The 23,418-nt window shown below is 41.7% G+C and overlaps 1 protein-coding gene across 1 annotated transcript in view; it reads left to right on the plus strand.

The window, feature by feature from the left end:
• The window catches only part of LOC126426449 (uncharacterized), a 158,691-nt gene extending 140,471 nt beyond the window's left edge, over positions 1 to 18,220 (plus strand). The window contains exon 5 of the mRNA XM_050088364.1: positions 18,005 to 18,220. Within this exon, the coding sequence (XP_049944321.1) occupies positions 18,005 to 18,220 (216 nt within the window). The remainder of the gene's footprint in view (positions 1 to 18,004) is intronic.
• Positions 18,221 to 23,418: the final 5,198 nt, after the last annotated feature.

Genomic DNA, 23,418 nt, shown 5'->3' on the forward strand with positions numbered 1-23,418 from the left:
GGCCTTAATGGCCAAAAGCTTTATTTGTGACAGTCTTTTCACTGTGCCTATCTGTAACTCATCATCTCCGCTGTATGGTGAGTAGCAACTTTTTTTTCATAGTATTGTTAAATTCCATTCTGGATAATCCATTGTTTGAACTTGTAAAAAGGCTTGAGATAAATCAGTTTTGGAGAAAAACTGGCTCCTGGCGAGTTTAGCCAATAACTTGTCCAGACGGTGTGAGGAAGCAAGGTGGGATATTTTTACTTCCTCTCTTGTTTTGCCATCTGCCTCTTTAAAATTCATATTTTTATGTCTGACTAATTATCAATAACATATGTGAGTATAATCTGCATTTCCATGAAAGAGAAAGGTTGGCCCTCAGTTTTAGAGAATATAACACCAGATCTAATTTTGTGCTTAGTTTTATGTATGTTATTGATTTTCTAATTTATTTTGACTATTCCTAGGTAGTATCTTCTGTTATGGGGGGAAATCAGTAATTGTTTTGTAACTTAAATTCTATTGTTGACTTATAAACAAATATAAATTCTGTACTAATTGTGAACATTTGGAGGAACAACTAATAGTATTCTTAAAGGATCTATTTGGCTATATTCGAAAACATGTTAGCAAAGCCAGCTCTTAACTAATTCTGAGGTAATTTCCAATTCTGTCAGAATAATTGTTTGCATAACTATATTTCTTAATATCATGATTTAAACAAATAATATGGCTTAAAACTTGTAGTAGAAGAAACTGTTAAGAAGATGCAATTTTCCAATGTATGCAGTTAATTGAAGGAGTTAAGTTTCAATTGTAATTTCTGTTAATTAAATATCGAACAATGTGTATTTTCAGTGTCTATTGTCTAAGGGCCCAATTTTTGGTCCCATCACAGTCAGTCCCTGGCCGAGTTTCAGACAACCTGTGTTGGTTAGAACAACAACAATGCATAAACTTAACCGTGAAATAAGTGTAACAAAAACAGGCCATGTTTTAAGACAATGACAGTGTCTGTTAAATTAATTTGAAAGACTGTGAACCGTGTGGTTAAGATGTTACTGCTCGTAGATGTTAAACAGAAAACTATTGTAGCAGTATGTGGATGTTTTCCTGCAAATTATTAATGAGGCTTATCGAAAGTTAAACAATAGTACACTGGTCATATAACTGTGTATTATTGGGGGATTGTGAACAGTGAAAGTAAAGAACTGTGAAATAGAAATGTGCACCTGTTAGCTACATCATTTAAAGTAGTTAGCGTTGAACTTCAAATCCCTATTTTTCAGCCAGTGTAGCAATGTAGTACGTTGACACCGAGGACAACAAATGAAGAAATAAAGCAGGCAAACATCACAACGGTGCAAATGGTAGGTGTCAATGACAGATTGAGCTTTAAATGAAACTTTGAAGTCACTGCATAGGTGAAGCCTACCAATCAGTTTTTTAACAGTCATGAGGAGTGTAGAATGCTCACTCGATGTAATAGACTGTATGAACTCCAGCAATGTCAGTCTGTCCATTTACGATTACATTTAATCATGCAAAGCCACTGGAACAGGACGCTCACGGAAAAAGTGTTGCCACACAACAAATGTCAGGGTAACGTGGGCTGCAAAATTAATTGCACAACGTAACCCATCTGAAAAGAGACAAGTACTAAGAACACAGGGAATCTAACTGCTGGGAAGAGACATGGTCAGAACCGAGGTGCACTGTATCCAAAGTGGAAAAACCAAAAGCTCTGAAAGCATCCAGGCTCTACAAATTTGTGGTACCAGCTACCAAAAATGTCAAGGCATAAACCACACATTTATACATAGTGGGAGCCATAGGTTGCCCCAAAATTGGAATATGTGCCTGTCGTAACTCTCCAAATGTCAAGTAACTGGAAACAAATTTAAGTTTGTAAGTTCAGTAAAGTCATGGCTGCAGCTGTGTCCACTCATTTTTTGTGCATTCATCTTCGATAAATAGTTTGTTACAATTCATAAGCATTAGAAACACACAATTAATGTCCGTGTGGATGGTGGTGGGAAGGACACACAGATGCTATATGTCTTTTTCTCATACAGTTGTTGCAAGTTGCCGAGCACTTATAGTGTGCGGCCTCATCACGTTGTTCGAAACAGTACGGGCAAGATGGGAGTGCTGAGTGCTGCCATTGCTGCAGTTGTTGTTTGGTACGTTGCCGTCCAATGTCGTGCAGAGTCCACATTTGTACGGTCGCCATGTCTCATCATTCCCCCTTCCTGGCCGAGAACTGACTGACACCCTACGACTTGGAACAGGAGCCACAGGGGCTAGGTCACATTGGGCCTTAATCTGATCACCAGCAGCACAAGATACCTTGAAAGATTGAGCAATATTTATCACTTCAGCCAAATACCAACTCTCGAACTGCAGTGCATGTTGACGCAGCTCCTCGTCAGGAGGCACATGAACGATGACGCCGTGGGCTGTAGAATCGGCAGAGGAATCGTGATGGGCATCGATTACAAACTGACATTTGTGACTGAGGCCATAGCGTTCGACCATCTGAGCCCAGTAGGATGGTGGGGTTGTTTATGACAACAACAGAAGTCTTCAGGCATTGCAATGAAATGCGTACGTTTACAGAAATATATCTAAAAACACAGATGATGTGACTTACCGAACGAAAGTTGGTTGGTTGGTTGTTTCGGGGAAGGAAACCAGATGGCGAGGTCATCGGTCTCATCGGATTAGGGAAGGACGGGGAAGGAAGTCGGCCATGCCCTTTGAAAGGAACCATCCTGGCATTTGCCTGGAGCGATTTAGGGAAATCACGGAAAACCTAAATCAGAATGGCCGAACGCGGGATTGAACCGTCGTCCTCCCGAATGCGAGTCCAGTGTCTAACCACTGCGCCACATCGCTCGGTCCGAATGAAAGTGCTGGCAGGTCGATAGACACACAAACAAACACAAACATACACACACAAAATTCAAGCTTTCACAACAAACTGTTGCCTCATCAGGAAAGAGGGAAGGAGAGGGAAAGACGAAAGGATGTGGGTTTTAAGGGAGAGGGTAAGGAGTCATTCCAATCCCAGGAGCGGAAAGACTTACCTTAGGGGGAAAAAAGGACAGGTATACACTCGCGCACACACACACACACATATCCATCCGCACATACACAGACACAAGCAGACATGTAGTGAAGGCAGCAGAGGATCAAGTAGGTAAAAAGATGAGGGCTAGTAGAAATCCTTGGGTAACAGAAGAAATATTGAATTTAATTGATGAAAGGAGAAAATACAAAAATGCAGTAAATGAAGCAGGCAAAAAGAAATACAAACGTCTCAAAAATGAGATCGACAGGAAGTACAAAATGGCTAAGCAGGAATGGCTAGAGGACAAATGTAAGGATGTAGAGGCTTATCTCACTAGGGGTAAGATAGATACTGCCTACAGGAAAATTAAAGAGAACTTTGGAGAAAAGAGAGCCACTTGTATGAATATCAAGAGCTCAGATGGAAACCCAGTTCTAAGCAAAGAAGGGAAAGCAAAAAGGTGGAAGGAGTATATAGAGGGTCTATACAAGGGCGATGTACTTGACGACAATATTATGGAAATGGAAGAGGATGTAGATGAAGATGAAATGGGAGATACGATACTGCGTGAAGAGTTTGATGGAGCACTGAAAGACCTGAGTTGAAACAAGGCCCCCGGAGTAGACAACATTCCATTGGAACTACTGACGGCCTTGGGAGAGTCAGTCCTGACAAAACTCTACCATCTGGTGAGCAAGACGTATGAAACAGGCGAAATACCCCCAGACTTCAAGAAGAATATAATAATTCCAATCCCAAAGAAACCAGGTGTTGACAGATGTGAAGATTACCGAACTATCAGTTTAATAAGTCACAGCTGCAAAATACTAACACAAATTCTTTACAGACGAATGGAAAAACTAGTAGAAGCCAACCTCGGGGAAGATCAGTTTGGATTCCGTAGAAACACTGGAACACGTGAGGCAATACTGACCTTACGACTTATCTTAGAAGAAAGATTAAGGAAAGGCAAACCTACATTTCTAGCATTTGTAGACTTAGAGAAAGCTTTTGACAATGTTGACTGGAATACTCTCTTTCAAATTCTGAAGGTGGCAGGGGTAAAATACAGGGAGTGAAAGGCTATTTACAATTTGTACAGAAACCAGATGGCAGTTATAAGAGTCGAGGGACATGAAAGGGAAGCAGTGGTTGGGAAGGGAGTAAGACAGGGTTTTAGCCTCTCCCCGATGTTGTTCAATCTGTGTATTGAGCAAGCAGTAAAGGAAACAAAAGAAAAATTCGGAGTAGGTATTAAAATTCATGGAGAAGAAATAAAAACTTTGAGGTTTGCCGATGACATTGTAATTCTGTCAGAGACAGCAAAGGACTTGGAAGAGCAGTTGAATGGAATGGACAGTGTCTTGAACGGAGGATATAAGATGAACATCAACAAAAGCAAAACGAAGATAATGGAATGTAGTCAAATTAAGTCGGGTGATGCTGAGGGAATTAGATTAGGAAATGAGACACTTAAAGTAGTAAAGGAGTTTTGCTATTTGGGGAGCAAAATAACTAATGATGGTCAAAGTAGAGAGGATATAAAATGTATACTGGCAATGGGAAGGAAAGGATTTCTGAAGAAGAGAAATTTGTTAACATCGAGTATAGATTTAAGTGTCAGGAAGTCATTACTGAAAGTATTTGTATGGAGTGTAGCCATGTATGGAAGTGAAACATGGACAATAAATAGTTTGGACAAGAAGAGAATAGAAGCTTCCAAAATATGGTGCTACAGAAGAATGTTGAAGATTAGATGGGTAGATCACATAACTAATGAGGAAGTATTGAATAGGATTGGGGAGAAGAGAAGTTTGTGGCACAACTTGACCAGAAGAAGGGATCGGTTGGGAGGACATGTCCTGAGGCATCAAGGGATCACCAATTTAGTATTGGAGGGCAGTGTGGAGGGTAAAAATCATAGAGGGAGACCAAGAGATGAATACACTAAGCAGATTCAGAAGGATGTAGGTTGCAGTAGGTACTGGGAGATGAAGAAACTTGCACAGGATAGAGTAGCATGGAGAGCTGCATCAAACCAGTCTCAGGACTGAAGACCACAACAACAACAACAACAACAACAACAACAATAGTAAACTGCAGGAGCATCTATAGAAAGCTCCCAGAACTGCTCTCAATAATAAATGGTCACAATGCCCACATTGTACTAGGGACAGAAAGTTGGCTGGAACCAGATGTAAACAGTAATGAAATTCTAACCTCAGATTGGAATGTATACCACAGAGTCAGGCTGGACAGTGAAAGGGGAGCTGTGTTTATAGCGATAAAAAGTACAATAGTATCAAAGGAAATTGATGGAGATTCGAAATGTGAAATAATTTGGGTGAAGGTCACGGTTAAAGCAGCCTCAAACATGGTAATTGGATGTCTCTATAGGCCTCCTGGCTCAGCAGCTGTTGTGGCTGAGCACCTGAAGGAAAATTTGGAAAATATTTCTAGTAGATTTCCCGACCATGTTATAGTTCTGAGTGGAGATTTTAATTTGCTGGATATAGACTGGGATACTCAAACATTTATAACAGGTGGCAGGGACAAAGAATCCAGTGAAATTTTTATAAGTGCATTATCTGAAAACTATCTTGAGCAGTTAAACAGAGAACCGACTTGTGGCGATAACATATTAGACCTGGTGACAAACAGACTTGAACTATTTGAAACAGGTAACACAGAATGGGGAAACAGTGATCATAAAGCAGCTACTGCATCAATGATTTCAGCCGTAAATAGAAATGTTAAAAAAGGTAGGAAGATTTTTCTGTTTAGCAAAAGTTACAAAAGGCAGATTTCAGTTTTGTCTCAAGTACAGATAGTTTTGAGGATCAGTGGACAAAGTTAAAAACCATCGTACAATATGCATTAGATGAGTATGTGCCAAGCAAGATCATAAGAGATGAAAAAGAGTCACTGTGGTTCAACAACCGAGTTAGAAAACTGCTGTGGAAGCAAAGGGAACTTCACAGCAAACATAAACATAGCCAAAGCCTTGCAGACAAACAAAAATTATGCGAAGTGAAATGTAGAGCGAGGAAGGCTATGCGAGAGGCATTCAATGAATTCGAAAGTAAAGTTCTATGTACTGACTTGGCAGAAAATCCTAAGAAATTTTGGTCTTACGTCAAAGCGGTAGGTGGATCAAAATAAAATGTCCAGACACACTGTGACCAAAATGGTACTGAAACAGAGGGTGACAGACTAAAGGCCGAAATACTAAATGTCTTTTTCCAAAGCTGTTTCACAGAGGAAGACTGCACTGTAGTTCCTTCTCTAGATTGTCGCACAGATGACAAAATGGTAGATATCGAAATAGATGACAGAGGGATAGAGAAACAATTAAAATCGCTCAAAAGAGGAAAGGCCGCTGGACCTGATGGGATACCAGTTCGATTTTACACAGAGTACGCGAAGGAACTTGCCCCCCTTCTTGCAGCGGTGTACTGTAGGTCTCTAGAAGAGCATAGCGTTCCAAAAGATTGGAAAAGGGCACAGGTCATCCATGTTTTCAAGAAGGGACGTTGAACAGATGTGCAGAACTATAGACATATATCTCTAATGTCGACCAGTTGTAGAGTTTTGGAACATGTATTATGTTCGAGTATAATGACTTTTCTGGAGACTAGAAAACTACTCTGTAGGAATCAGCACAGGTTTCGAAAAAGACGATCGTGTGAAACCCAGCTCGTGCGATTCGTCCACGAGACTCAGAGGGCCATAGACAGGGGTTCCCAGGTAGATGCTGTGTTTCTCGATTTCTGCAAGGTGTTCAATACAGTTCCCCACAGCCGTTTAATGAACAAAGTAAGAGCATATGAGCTATCAGACGAATTGTGTGACTGGATTGAAGAGTTCCTAGATAACAGAACATAACATGTCATTCTCAATGGAGAGAAGTCTTCCGAAGTAAGAGTGATTTCAGGTGTGCCGCAGGGGAATGTCATAGGACCATGACTATTCACAATGGCCTTGTGGATAACATCGGAAGTTCACTGAGGCTTTTTGCGGATGTTGCTGTGGTATATCGAGAGGTTGTAAGAATGGAAAACTGTACTGAAATGCAGGAGGATCTGCAACGAATTGACGCACGGTGCAGGGAATGGATATTGAATCTCAATATATACAAGTGTAATGTGCTGCAAACACATAGAAAGAAAGATTCTTTGTCATTTAGCTACAGTATAGCAGGTCAGCAACTGGAAGCAGTTAATTCCATAAATTATCTGGGAGTAGGCATTAGGAGTGATTTAAAATGGAATGATCATATAAAGCTGATCGTCGGTAAAGCAGATGCCAGACTGAGATTCATTGGAAGAATCCTAAGGAAATGCAATCTGAAAACAAAGGAAGTAGGCTACAGTACACTTTTTCGCCCACTGCTTGAATATTGCTCACCAGTGTGGGATCCGTACCAGATAGGGTTGATAGAAGAGATAGAGAAGATCCAACGGAGAGCAGTGCACTTTGTTACAGGATCATTTAGTAATCGCGGAAGCGTTACGGAGATGATAGATAAACTCCAGTGGAAGACTTTGCAGGAGAGACACTCAGTAGCTCGGTACGGGCTTTTATTGAAGTTTCGAGAACATAACTTCACCGAGGAGTCGAGCAGTATATTGCTCCCTCCTAGGTATATCTCGCGAAGAGACCATGAGGATAAAATCAGAGAGATTAGAGCCCACACAGAGGCATACCGACAATCTTTCTTTCCACAAACAATACGAGACTGGAATAGAAGGGAGAACCAATAGAGGTACTCAAAGTACCCTCTGCCACACACCCTCAGGTGGCTTGCGGAGTATGGCTGTAGATGTAGATGCAGATGTAGAAATAGGTGGAAAGGCTCTTTACAGTTTAATTAAATTATTGTTGTTAAATCGCTGGAAAAAATAATACAGCAATATATTTAGGAGAACCCATCTTGTGGTACAGAAACGCAACAGTAAAGTAAAATTAATTGCAAGATAAGCAGATACCAGTCTGAAATCCTAAATAAATATAATTCATGCACAAAAGGACTGGTTTACAACACTCATTCAACTGATCCTTCACTACTGCTTATCAGACTGGGGCCCTTACCAGATTGGATAAATAGAAGCGATACAGACAATCCAAAGAGGAGAGGCATATTTCATCATAGGTTTATCAGTGAGCATGAGAGCATTATGGAGATACTCACCATACTTTTGTGCCAGATACTACTAGAGAGGTTGTGTGAATCTGGGGAAGATTTACTGTTAAAATTCAGAGCACATACATTCAGAGAGACCTGGAGACAATGCAATGCTTCAGATTGACTATTCGTGCTGCCCTTTTCTGTATATGTTCAGTATCCCCTTTAGGTCCTATCTGGTATTGGTCCCACACTTGAGCAGTATTCTAGGATGGGTTGAACAAGTGATTTGTAAGTAATCTCTTTTGTAGACTGATCACACAGCCCCAGTATTCTCGGAATAAACTGAAGTCTGCCACCTGCTTTACCCATAATCTCCATATCCACACAAATGTATAACTATTATTTAGTTGTATTTGTAACTTAGTATATGTAGCCTATCAATTAATTACAGACATAGCTCAGACATGATTGATTATGTAATTGTAAGACAGAGGTTTCAGAATGATATTTTAATTTTTAAGACATTTCCAGGGGCAGATGTCGACTCTGACCTCAGTGTATTGGTTATGCATGCCATGCACCTCACGGTGGTTTGCAGAGTATAGATGTATATGTAGATGGAGATGTATGAATCATAGATTAAAGTTGAAGAAATTGTGAAAAGGTAGGAAATTGAGGAAATGGGACGTGGATAAAATAGAAGAGCCAGAAGTTGTTGAAAGTTTCAGAGGGAGCATTAGAAAATGGATGACTAGAACAGCGGAAAGGAACACAGTAGAAGACAAACGGGTAGCTTTGAGACGTGAAATAGTAAAGGCTGCAGAGGATCAAACAGATAAAAAGACTAGGCCTAGTAGAATTCATTGGATAATACAGGATATACTCAATTTAACTGATGGAAGCAGAAAAAATGAGACTGGAAACATGTAAGGATTTAGAAACACGTCACTAGGAGAAAGATAAATACCACCTATAGGAAAATGAAAGAGGTATTTGGAGAAAAGAGAAGCAGCTGTATAATTATCAAGAGATCAGATGGAAAACCAGTCCTAACCAAAAAAAGGGAAAACTGAAAGGTGGAAGGACATGATCTACATAACAGAGATGAATTTGAAAGCAATATTATAGGAAGGGAAGAGGACATAAATGACAATGTGATGGAAGATTTCATACTTCAAGAAGAATTTGACAGAGCACCGAAAGACTGAAGTCAAAGCAAAGCCTCAGGTGTAGATAAAATTCTGTCAGAACTACTGATAGCCTCTGAAGAGCCAACTATAACAAAATTATTCCACCTGGTGTGCAAGATGTATGAAACAGGTAAAATACCCACAGACTTAAAGAAGAATGTAATAATTTCAATTCCAAAGAAAGCAGTTGCTGACAGGTGTGAAATTTATGGAACTATCAGTTTAGTAAGTCATGGTTGCAAAATACTACCACGAATTCTTTACAGAAGAATGGGAAAACCAGTAGAAACCAACCTCAGGGAAGATCAGTTTGGATTTTGGTTAAACGTAGGAACACTTGAAGCGATACTGACCCTACAACTTACTTTGGAGGATAGGTTAAGGAAAGGTGAACTTACATTTGTAGCATTTATAGATTTAGATAACGCTTTGACAATGTTGACTTGAATACTCTCTTTGAAATTTTGAAGGTATCAGGGGTAAAATAGAGGAAGGCTTTTTACAACTTCTACAGAAACCAGTCACAATTATAAGAGTTGAGGGGCATGAAAATGGTTGAGAAGGGAGTGAAACAGGGTTGTAATCTATAACCTATGTTATTCAATCTGTACAATGAGCAAGCAGTAAAGGAAACCAAAGAAAAATTTGGAGTAGGAATTAAAGTTGAAGGAGAAGAAATAAAAACGTTGAGGTTTGCCAATGACACTGTAATTCTGTCAGACAGCAAAGGACATGGAAGAGGAGTTAAACAGAATGGATAATGTATTGAAAGGCGGACATAAGATGAACATCAACAAAAGCAAAACAACGATAGAATGTAGTTGAATTAAAACAGGCAAAATTTGGAGAAATTGGGTTAGGAAAAAAGACACAAAAAGTAGTAAATGAAGTTTGGTATGTCAGTAAAATAACTAATGCTGGCCAAAGTAAAGAAGATATAAAATATAGACTTGCAATGGCAATCAAAGTGTTTCTGAAGAAGAGAGATTTGCTAACTTAGAATATAGATTTAAATGTTAGGAGGTCTTTTCTGAAGGTATATGTCTGGAGTGTAGCCATGTATGTAAATGAAACGTGGATGATAAACAGTTTAGACAAGTAGAGAATAGAAGCTATTGAAATGTGGTGTTACAGAAGATTGTTGAAGATTAGATGGGTAGATCATATAACTAATAGGAGGTACTGAATAGAATTAATGAGAAAAGAAATTTGTGGCACAAGCTGACTAGAAGAAGGAATCGGTCAATAGGACAAATTCTGAGACATCAAAGGATCATTAATGTAATATTGGCGAGAATTGGGGTGGGTTGGGGGGGGGGGGGGGGGGTTAAAAATCATAGAGGGAGACCAAGAGACACATACAGTAAGCAGATTTGGAAGGATGTAGATTGCAGTAGTTATTCAGAGATGAAGAGGCTTGCACAGGATCGAATAGCATGAAGAACTGCATCAAACCAGTCTTCAGACTTAAGATATTCACAAATCAACACAAATTTAGAAATCATCATTCATGTGAAACTCAATTTGTCCTTATCTCGCATGATATCCTGTGGAATGCAGATAAAGGGGCAACAGGCAGACTCCATATTCTTACATTTCTGGAACACATTTGACACAGAGCTACACTGCAGATGTTTAACGAAGGTCTGAGCACACATAATTGATATGTGAATAGCTCGAAGATTTTTTGAGTAATAAAAGGCAGTATGCTGTCTTGTCCAGTGAGTGTTCATCAGAGACCAGGGTATTGTCAGTGGTGCCCCAGGGAAGTGCAATGGGACCATTCTTATTTTCAATATTCATAAACAAACTGACAGACAGGATGAGCAGTAATCTGTGACTGTTTGCATATGATGCCGTAGTGTGCAGGAAAGTGACCTGTAATCACAGGGTGGGCCCAGGGGGTTTCGACTACCCCTCCCATCACCTAAATGAAATTACACGTGACCTAGTTGCCATTTAGTGAAACTGAAAGATATTTTGATTTTCAGTTATACCATGAAAAAGGGACATGCACTATCAATAGTCAGCAAGGCCAATGATAGTTTAAAACTGTCTATACACTCATAGCACTATTGGCTATCGCCCATCCCTATTTTAACCGTGACAATTGTTAACTTCGCTTGATCTCAGTTGTTGTTACCGAGGGAGGTGGCACAGTGGTTAGACACTGGACTCGCATTCGGGAGGACGACGGTTCAATCCCGTGTCTGGCCATCCTGATTTAAGTTTTCTGTGATTTCCCTAAATCACTCCAGGCAAATGACAGGATGGTTCCTTTGAAAGGGCACGGCCATCTTCATTTCCCGTCCTTCCCTAATCCGATGAGACCGATGATCTCGCTGTCTGGTCTCCTTCCCCAAACAACCTAACCTAACCTCAGTTGTTGTTTTGTTAATCGGTTCAGTTCTTACTTCCAGTGGATTTTAATGTAAGAGCTTTTGTTTATTGTTTTTGTGCTGTGTGCTGTTATGATAGTTACTAAATATGGATAGGTTTGTAACAAGAAAGAAGAAGAAAACTGCTTTTTATTCACTCACTAGCATTATGGCAAGTTAAAAATATGTACGCATTACTATAAGAGCTAATTACCTTTCTATCTGTCTGTCTGTCTGTCTATCTGACTACCTACCTACCTATCTACAACAACACTGGACTCATTATTTGGAGGCTAGCAGAACTTTGGGTTGCAATATTTCAGTATTTCGCAAGGCAGTGCAACAGTAAATGCCATTATAAATAATATTAAATTAAAATCAGTGCATGAAAATTCATTTTGATTTGTCTGTGTCACACAAAAATCACATTGATCAACAAAAATATTATCCAAATTGTGATGGTTGCATTTATTTAAAATATTTGCTTGATATTCTATCACTAGTAGCCCAAACAATAAAAAGTTGCCCAAATTGGTCATCTGTGCAGTACTCAATTTTGAAAATCATTTCTTATATGGGTCGATGAGGAGGGGTTTGTGGAGAGTGAAAGGAGTATGTGATGACAGTACATTCTATAGTCTGTTTGTTTCTACAAGATTTTTCAATGCGCTGTTTGAATTTTTCTGAGCTGTTTATGCCCTGAATCCTTCCTTCCCCCTTACATCCAAAATCTATTTATGCTATTGTATTACTATAATAACTGAAGCCACCAATTCCATGTACAATTAACTCTTAAAATGTACAAGGATTCATGCACTATCAAATGACTAAACATGCACAATTAAAGGAAAAACATTCAATTTGAGACTTCAATCTTTTGTTGTGATGCATTTTATTTTACGTTAAAACAATGTATAACAACCAGTTTTTCCAAATTCTCTGCTGGTATGGGGTAGCTCTGTGTACTGAGCCATTGAGGTAGCAGTCCTTGGATTCGAGAGGTGAAATAGTTTAAAAATGGTTTCCTGTGGTTTCCCATTTCCAATTTAGGTAAAGCCAGGGTTGGTCTGTTACTATAGGTCACAAACAATTCCTTCCAAATACCTTTCTTTTCTGACAGATTTCAGTTCCTTAAAGATGCAGTTCCTCTGCTTAAATTAAAAGAGCTGCAACGAAGGTGAGCTGAGCATCTCTTCAGAGACTCCCAGCGCTAAAAGCCACATGCTAAATAAATAGTAATAAAATTCTCCTCATTTAGGCTTGTGCATTTGTCTGTTGGAACTTTATTTAATACAGGAAATTATCTTCCTTATGTTGTAAGAAACGGGAGATTCATACTTAAATGAGGACATTTGGGAAAGTGTAAGGTTGAATAATTCTGGATTCTTTGCATTTCCATCACCAAAACTTGTTCTAGCTTCACTGTTGAACAGAGATCTCTTCATTCCGAAAGTCCTGTTGTTAATAATCATGGTGACACAAAAAATTAGTGCTCAAACATTCTTGATCACTTTCTCAGCTCAAACCCAGACTGGAAGACAAAGAGCGCAAAATGGCCTGGGAGGATGAAGGGAAGTTGAAGCATGAATGCTTCTCAGTGGTCTGCCAAAATACATCTCTCTAAGTAACGAAATCATATCTCTGCTCGATGAGAACTCCAGGATCATTGTTGAATAAAATTCTTTATGGAAATTTTCAGAATAAATGAATAGTGTTAGTCTTTCTAGGGACCTCTTCAGCAAATCGGAGCCCCCTTTGACAAAATCCTGTATGCATCCTAGTGACTTGGGCAGAATTTCTATTTGGTGAGATGAATGGCAGCCTCCGGTCACCATAGGAAAACATAGATTGGTGCAGATGAGTAGGAAAAACAATCCTTTAAGGTCTGAATACAGTATTAGTGTGAGCTACTGAACTCAGTCAGATGAATAAATATACAGCCATAACGTTGCAAAGCACCAGGGATGCCTCCCAACGACACCCAGAGCCATTGCTCAGATGCCGGCAGAGCATTTTGCACAAAGCACTGCCACGGCAAACCAGGATCCAGCGTTTCGTCGCTACTGTGCGACTGTAGAAAGAGCAAACTTGGAATTTCGGTCGAACAGTTCTGAGGCCTACAACTCCCCTTTCTCCATGTGGGAACTTGAATCGGCACTTACTGAGACTTCTGACACTGCACCAGGTCACGACTGCATCCGGTACTCCATGCTTCGACATCTGCCAGCGGCATCAAAGGAAATCCTCCTCGAATGTTTTAATCTCATATGGCAGACAGGAGTGTTCCCCACCTCGTGGGGGGGGGGGGGGGGGGGGGGCAATCCTCATCCCTCTCCTCAAACCAGGAAAGGACCGCACATGTCCCAGTAGTTATCGTAGTACCGCCTTGACAAGCTGTATCAGAAAGACCCTGGAACAGATGGTTAACTGTCGTTTGGTCTGGCTGTTAGAGACCAGACAGCTCCTTAGCCGCTCTCAGTGTGGATTCCAAAAATTTCGGTCCAACGTCGACAACCTGACCCTCCTAGAGACGTCTATTCAGCAGGCTTTCCTCCGTCAGTATCACTGTATCGGTATCTTCTTTGATATCAGTAAGGCATATGATACTACTTGGAGACACTGTATTCTTGCACAACTGCATCAATGGGGCTTTCGATGCCACCTCCCAATTTTCATTCAGTCTTTCCTGTCTCAGCGGTTTATTCCGACCCGCGTTGGTAACACTCTGTCTCATCGCTTTGAGCAAGAGAATGGTGTCCCCCAGGGTAGTGTTTCAAGTGTTACCCTCTTTGCCATAGCCATCAACAATATAACATCACCAGTGAGGAGTCCAGTACAGTGCTCCTTATTTGTGGATAACTTTGTGTTTTGTGTTCCTCCTCCAGTATTGCAACCGTGAGCTGTCAGTTCCAGCTAACAGTGCGGCGGTTAGAGGAGTGGGCTGCAAAGACGGGTTTTTGGTTTTCTGCTGATAAGTGTGTTTGTGTTCATTTTAATCGTTCTCATCGTCTTTTTACTTTGCCTGCCTTGCATATAGGAGACACTGTCCTACATTTTAGAGACACAGTGTGGTTTCTGGGCCCAATTTTTGACTCCAGGTTGTCATGGCTGCCACACCTACGCGACTTGAAAGCCAGAACCCTGAAGGCACTAAACATCCTCAAGTGCCTCAGTCACAGGTCTTGGGGAGCGGACAGGGCACGTCTCCTTCAGTTTTATCGAGCTTTTGTGCTTTCATGGCTGGACTATGGGTGCACAGTGTACGGGTCAGCGAGGCCGTCTTATTTGCAGATCCTTGACGCTGTCCACCATGCTGGGATTCGACTGGCTACGGGTGCTTATCGGACCGGTCCCATACCCAGCCTCTGTGCTGAGGCTGGGGAACTGCCACTTACCATCCGGTGGCAGCTCCTGCTGGTGCACCAGGCTTGTAAGTGTCTTGCAGCTCCCGCCTCACCTGCTCACTATCTTGTTGCTCATCCACCTCTGGACCGCCTTTTTTCCCACCATCCCCGGGCTACATTGCCGTTTGGGATCCGTGTGCAACGTGTGCTAGAGCCCCTCGGTGTGGAGTCTGTACAACCCCAAATCCGGGCTTTAACTGCCTGCCACCCTGGTTACTGAAGAGGCCTGGAGTGATTTTAGATTTATTGCAGTACAAGAGAGATTACTCTCCTGCCACCGTTTTTAATGTAGCATTTTCTGCCATTTTATCTGAGCACCACGACTATGTAGCTGTTTTTACGGATGGGTCGAAACAAGGGGAATCCGTTGGTTGCTCTGTTGTTTTTCCGGATTGTGTCCTCAAGGTCCAACTGCCTCAGACTTTTACTGTCTTTGATGCAGAATTGTCTGCGATCTTGCGGGCTGTGGAGCAGATAGACATTCTTCCCATCCTAAATTTCTTGTCTGTTCTGATTCACTAAGTGCCCTTCACTCTTTGCAATGTTTGTATCCAGCAGATAAAATAGTCCAGACCATCCAGGATGCCCTTCTCCACCTACAGCGATTGGGGAAGGTGGTGGCTTTCTGCTTCATTCCAGGGCATGTCGGCATTGCTGGGAATGAAAGGGCAGATCTCGCAGCCGAGGAGGCGTGTCTCGATCCACAAGTATCTCAGTGTGCTATCCCCCTGCACGCACTCACCTCACTGTTGAGCTCACGAGTCATGCGTCGGTGGGAGGATGAGTGGCTGGAAGTGACTGACAATAAGCTCCGTATAGTCAAGCTCACAATGCGAGTGCGGTGTACTTCCTTTCAGCCCCGTTGATGGGATGAGGTTCTCCTCACTGGGCTTCGGATAGACCACAGCCCTATGACGCACGGCTTCCTGCTCTGGTGGGAGGACCCTCCAATGTGTGGTGCTTGTGGCGTCCAGGTCACTGTGCGCCACGTTTTATTAGATTGCATTTTATTTTCTGACCAGCGGGCCGTGGCTGACTTGCCAGCGGACCTGCCATCTCTTTAAGGCAACACTCGGATGAATGCGGCTAAAGTTTTAAAGTTCTGTGTCATGTCAAATGTTTTTACAAAGATTTTAGGGAGAGGATCTTAATTTGCTCACTGTGTGACAAGCTCGCCCATATTTTATGTAAGTGGCCAGCCAATGACAATTTACTGTGGCATTCTTGTTGCTATGTTTTCCCTTTCCTTACGTTCTACTTTCTTATGTAGCATTTTCCTTCTTTTCCTACTTTCTTTGCGTGTGTGTTTCAGTTTTATTAGGTTTGTCCACATTCGTTCCCTTTAATGTGTGTCAGGGCGCTCATGACCTCGACGTTGAGCGACCATAAGACCCAACACACACACACACACACACACACACACACACACACACACACACACACACATTGCAAAGCAACTTGAAATGGAAATGTGGATGCAGAAACAGTAAATGGTCAACTTCAATTTACTGAGGGAATTCTAGGGAAATGTAGCTCATTTATAAAAGAGACTTCAAACATAATGCTGATGCATCACATTCTTGAGAACTGCTCAAGTTTGGAGTCAGATTAATGGAAAACATCGAAGCAATTCAGAAACAGCCCACTAGATTTGTTACTGGCAGGTTCAATCGACACGTATTTCAGAAATTCTCCGCAGACACGAGTGAGACTTTCCAGAGGCAAAATATTCTTTTCACAGAACACTATTGAGAAAGTTTAGAGAAATGGCACTTCCAACAGACTGTAGAACAATCCTACTGCCACCGACAAACATTTTGCATAAGGACCACGAAGACGAGACATGGAAATTAGGGCTCGTACGGGAGCATATGACCATTGAACAATAAGAGTGGCTTTTTAGCAGGAGAGAGTACATTTTCAGAACTTCCTGTAGACATTGTTCTACTACAGGGTAACAGGTGCAACACAGTGTTCGAGCAAAATGGTGTGGCAACTAGAAATGTAAGCCAAAGTTGAAGTATGCAGGATTGTATGTTTCTTGTAGGTAAAACATCTAAGTTACACACAAGTTCACTGTAAAATTCTGGTGGTGTACAGACCAAATGTAATGTCATTCAAGCCATAGTGAAATGGTGCCAACAATCTGATGGAGGTCGCACAAATTTGGTCGCGCTTATCGGAAAGGAAGGCCGTTGTCATCGGCCGTAGCTGACAGGAAATTGAGGAACTGATTCACAGAAAACACAGATTTTTTGATGCTGAGGACATTCACACGGTGTTTCTCGAATGGCTTCATGACTGAGAAGCAGATTTGTATTGGTGAGGTACTGAACAATTGATAGAATGTTCCAACTGTCGTTTACAGAGGTTTGGTGGCTATGTTGAAAAACAGTGTCACAATCTGTGTCACTGTAACGCAGCATTCAACAAAAGCTACTTGGCCTGCTGTAATAATGTGTGACTTCTTTTCTGAAGTCCTTGTATGTTTATTTGCTGTACTTCTACCATATACAGAGTATATCAGTTAAGTGATGGTCTACAATAAGTTTCTGACAAGTGTTTTCCTGTGTTAGTTTGTGGATTCACTTGTCCCACATCCCTGAAGATTCTTGTTCAAGAGGGAACCTGTGCAACTAGACATATGAATAATGTAACAAGTATGTCTGTATAGATGCTCCAACTTTTGAACATCGGTTTGTTTTCACTAGTTCTTCGCACACTTCTAGTGTTATCTACATTTCTCACAAATTTTCCCCATTTGAGGCACCACAGCTACAGATGCGGTCACAAGTCACGGATTAAGTTTGAAATTGAGGCACTGACGATTTTGTACGCATTTGCAGCCGCCGCTGACGTCGACCCTGACGTACGTGAATGCCCTGTGTTGCCTCCTGTCCAGTCTCCGCCCCGTGCCGACAGCACTCGCAACGCCACACGTCGTGAGTCGGCTGTGGGAAGTGAGTGGCAGGATTCTGTGTCTGGTAACCGCCAACCACCACGAGGTGTATGACAGCCTCGCAGAATTTGCCCGCAGGAACTCCGGGTCTAACGTCAGGTAAGCCAGGGCTTCGCTTCGGTGCCCGACACTCGTACACTGTGCTACCCGAAAAGGCAACAGTTATGTGTAACTCTCATTTTCGATTTGAGACTTACTCTTGTTGACTTAAAAAAGTTTTGATTATCTATTGTAGTGTCATATTAGGTCCAAATTTCATTAATGTTATAGAATTTCAAAATAAGTTAAAATGATGTATGGGATCTAAAGATAAATGTTAAAGTCACACTTTAAATGAAACCATACGTGTCACACAGGTAAATGGCTCTGTTTGTGTTGAATTTATGTTGGATGATTCAGCTGATGAGCTCTGTATTCTTGTATACCTGCCAGCTGCCACCCATACCTGACAGCTGCCACCCATTCCACATCAAACGGTCCCTTCCCTACAGCCTAGGTCTTCGTGGCAAACGAATCTGCTCCAGTCCGGAATCCCTGAATCATTACACCAACAACCTGACAACAGCTTTCGCATCCCGCAACTACCCTCCCGACCTGGTACAGAAGCAAATAACCAGAGCCACTTCCTCATCCCCTCAAACCCAGAATCCCCCACAGAAGAACCACAAAAGTGCCCCACTTGTGACAGGATACTTTCCGGGACTGGATCAGACTCTGAATGTGGCTCTCCAGCAGGGATACGACTTCCTGAAATCCTGCCCTGAAATGAGATCCATCCTTCATGAAATCCTCCCCACTCCACCAAGAGTGTCTTTCCGCCGTCCACCTAACCTTCGTAACCTGTTAGTTCATCCCTATGAAATCCCCAAACCACCTTCCCTACCCTCTGGCTCCTATCCTTGTAACCGCCCCCGATGCAAAACCTGTCCCATGCACCCTCCCACCACCACCTACTCCAGTCCTGTAACCCGGAAGGTGTACACGATCAAAGGCAGAGCCACGTGTGAAAGCACCCACGTGATTTACCAACTGACCTGCCTACACTGTGATGCATTCTATATGGGAATGACCAGCAACAAACTGTCCATTCGCATGAATGGACACAGGCAGACAGTGTTTGTTGGTAATGAGGATCACCCTGTGGCTAAACATGCCTTGGTGCACAGCCAGCACATCTTGGCACAGTGTTACACCGTCCGGGTTATCTGGATACTTCCCACCAACACCAACCTATCCGAACTCCGGAGATGGGAACTTGCCCTTCAGTATATCCTCTCTTCTCGTCATCCGCCAGGCCTCAATCTCCACTAATTTCAAGTTGCCGCCACTCATACCTCACCTGTCTTTCAACAACTTCTTTGCCCCTACACTTCTGCCTCGACTGATATCTCTGCCCAAACTCTTTGTCTTTAAATATGTCTGCTTGTGTCTGTGTGTGTGGATGGATGTGTGCGTTTGTGCGAGTGTGTACCTGTCCTTTCTTCCTCCTAAGGTGGGTCTTTCCACTCCCGGGATTGGAATGACTCCTTGCCCTCTCCCTTGAAGCCCACTTCCTTTCGTCTTCCCCTCTCCTTCCCTCTTTCCTGATGGGGCGGCAGTTTGTTGCGAGAGCTTGAGTTTTGTGTGTGTGTTTGTGTTTGTTTGTGTGTCTATCGACCTGCCAGTGCTTTCGTTCGGTGGGTCGCCTCATCTTTATTTTATATATAATTTTTCCCACGTGGAATGTTTCCTTCTATTATAAAAACAATGATGAAGTGACTTGCCGAACGGGGGCGCTGGCACGTCGATGGACACACAGGCAAACACAAGCATGCACACGGGATTCTGGCTTTCGTGACCAACAGTTGCCTCATTAGGAGGGGGTGAGGGAGGGGGAGGGACGAGGGGATTTGGGTTTTGAGGGGGAGGGTGGGGAGTCGTTCCGGTCCCGGGAGTGGGGGGACTTGCCTTGTGGGGAGGAAGGGACGGGTGTGCGCTCGGGCACGCGCGCATGTCCATCCACACATATGCAGACACAAGCAGACATATACAGGGCCTCTTTATATGTCTGCTTGTGTCTGTATATGTGTGGATGGATATGTGTGTGTGTGCGAGTGTATACCCGTCCTTTTTTCCCCCTAAGGTAAGTATTTCCGCTCCCGGGATTGGAATGACTCCTTACCCTCTCCCTTAAAACCCAAATCCTTTCGTCTTTCCCTCTCCTTCCCTCTTTCCTGACGAGGCAACCATTGGTTGCGAAAGCTAGAATTTTGTGTGTATGTTTGTGTTTGTTTGTGTGTCTATCGACCTGCCAGCGCTTTCGTTCCGTAAGTCACCTCATCTTTGTTTTTATATATAATTTTTCCCATGTGGAATGTTTCCTTCTATTATATTGTATACCTTTTTTCTACTACTACTACTACTGCTGCTGAAACTGGTGGGAGAAATCTTATGACTGTTTTGCCTGTGTAATACTCTTTCTTCTCATTAACAGAATATGAAAGGGTTAATGGTTTTACAGTAATGTTCTATTAGTTTTATTATCAAATATGTTACAAACATGTGAGCACACTTCTCTTTCTGTCCGCTATATTCCACAGCTACATGGAGAAGAACAAATTGAATTTGGCTCGTTCATTATTTTAGGGGGCAATTGAAAATGCAACAGTAACAGAGATGAAATTGGTCAACTGAATGCCAAAACAATAAGATACAAGATAAATAATATCTAAAAGACCAAACAGAAAGAGTTGTTCTGTAGCCAGGGGTGTGTATTTATTACAGTATACATAATTCACATTTGTGTACAGCTTCACAGTTGGCATTTACAGACTATTAAATAGCAGAGTGGCTTAAATTTAATGAAAATGAACATATTAGTGCTTGATATTACTCATTTTCACAAGTGAAACATATTTAAATTTAACAGCAGAAGTAAACTTCTTTGTCTTTCAAACTAGACACAGTGCTACCTTTTAACATAAATTTGTTTACAGTATTTTTTTTTATTTGATACTGTAGCCTCTTATACAGATGATGTAAACATTAATCCTAGATATGTTTTGTGATAAGTCCGCATCACAGTTTTGTATCATTATACAGGATGTTTGAAAAAAGTCCTCCAAACATATATACAGCAAAAATACTTGTTAAGATGTTGGAACTTCTGTCCTATGACAGCCACTTGTCTATTGACACTATAGGAACTGCTCTTTGTGGTTACTATCCAAGCCTTTAGCCTTCTTCCTGAAGGACTCATGAACTCATGCATACACTCTCATTTGCCCTCAGATTTATTCACATGTGGGGCATACTTCTTTAACATGTGCACATTGTTGAATGTGGGATACAGGGATGCCACTATCAGAATTATATTGGATTAAGGTCAGGTGAACATGGAGGTCATGCTAGTAGGCCTCAGCAACCCAGGAGCTGCTGTGTGTCAGGTGCTGCTGTGTGAGGCTTAGGAAATGAGGTATTGTGCATAGCCCACATCTATTGTCTTTCTTGCAAAGGTAACATTCTACACAACCACAAGTAATTTTGTCATACTGAAACTGGTGATGAACGGCTCCTGTTAATTTGTCAGACAAAATGTATGGACTTATAAGCCTGTCAACCACAACTATGTGAGGTGTACCACAACCCCTTTTCCTTGTTCTGAATAATCCTGTTTTTGTAAGTTGCTAAAACAACTTGCTAAGCATTTTTTTTAGATGAAATGCAGCATCAAGTATATTGTTCAGTTAGGACTGCCAAGTCAAAAAGAGAAAAGCCGGACTGTGCATTATATTTGGCTGGAAATTTTGCCCTAAAAGCTGGACAATTTATCTCAAACAGAAATAGTCAGTTGTTCATTTTCAATCATTTTAATAATTAATTAATTAATAATTAACTAATTTGTTAATTATAGTCCATTTGTTTTGAGATCAACCTTAAATGTGTTTAAACTAGAAAAACTGTCAGTGAACAGCTTTATAATTTGTCAATGATGATAGCAACTAAGAGCTCAGTCTTCTTAATTGCTCAGTGTTATCCTAAGATAATCCTCTGTCAAAATACACTAAATGTTTTTCACTAAACAAAATAAACAATTTTCTACTTTTCTGAGATGGAAACCAAAAAGATATTCAACAACTTTGGTCATATTGCTCAGACTGTGAACTCATTATACCTATAACTTTATTTTCCTTGTAAATCATTTCATGGAAATCTCGACAGGATAATTTCAAATTTCACAACTACATCATCATCTTTGTAAATGTGGTTGTTTGCAGCTTATTGCATTGCTTTGTCTATGTGTACATTTATGAAAGAAGCTAACTCTCATTCGGATTTGTGTGTCTCAGTGTTGCACTGTAGGTAAGAGTGATGTGCAAGCACAGTGGGGGCAAGTGGGGGGAGAGGGGGCGGTAAGGCCGTGGGCATTAGGAATGTTAGTGCAAAGGAGAGTGGCATCAATAGTGACAAGCAAGGTACTGTGTGATAAAAGGACAGGAACTGTGGAGGAGAGTCGGTGGAGGAAATGGTTGGTATCTTTTATATAGGAGGGTAGTTTCCAGGTAACAGGTTGAAGGTGTTGGTCTACGAGAGCAGAGATTCTGTCAGTGGGGTCACAGTAACCAGCCACAATGGGGCATCCTGGATGGTTGGGTTTATGGACTTAAGGAAGCATGTAGAAGGTAGGGCTGTGGGGGGTGGTAAGGGTGAGTAGAGAGATGGACTCCGGGGAGAGATTCTGGGATGCGCCCAAGGATTTAAGGAGAATCTGAAGATCCTGCTGGATTTCTGGAATGGGGTCACTGTGGCACATTTTGTAGGTGGAACTTTCTGGCAACTGGCAAAGTCCTTCCGCCAAGTAATCCCAGCGGTTAAAAATAACAGTGGTGGAGCATTTTCTGCAAGTAGGATTATAAGATCAGGACCAGTTTTTAGTTGGTGGACTGCAGTTCTTTCTGTGGATGTAAGGTTAATTTGCATGTTGAGGAATTTGGGGAATGATGGTGAGGCAAGGTTCAAGTTTAAGAAATTCTGGAAAGTTAACAGGGGGTGATTTGGGGCAGTAGGTGTGAATCACAGTTGAATGGAGGAGTGAAATGAGTTGGCCAGGGTTCATTATTGGTCTTTGGTTGAGTCTCATTCGTAGGGTTGGTGGCGAAAAGGTGTTTCCACTACAGGGACTGAGAGAATGAGAAGAGGCCTTTAACAAGTTCTGTATGATTGAATTTGGGAGTGGGGCAAAAGGTGAGGCCTTTGGAAAGGACTGATATTTCTGCAGGGCTAAGGCATCTGGAGGAAAGGTTCACGACTGTGTTACTGGTC

This window comes from Schistocerca serialis, chromosome 11 (genome assembly GCF_023864345.2).
Source record: "Schistocerca serialis cubense isolate TAMUIC-IGC-003099 chromosome 11, iqSchSeri2.2, whole genome shotgun sequence".
Taxonomy (NCBI): domain Eukaryota; kingdom Metazoa; phylum Arthropoda; class Insecta; order Orthoptera; family Acrididae; genus Schistocerca; species Schistocerca serialis.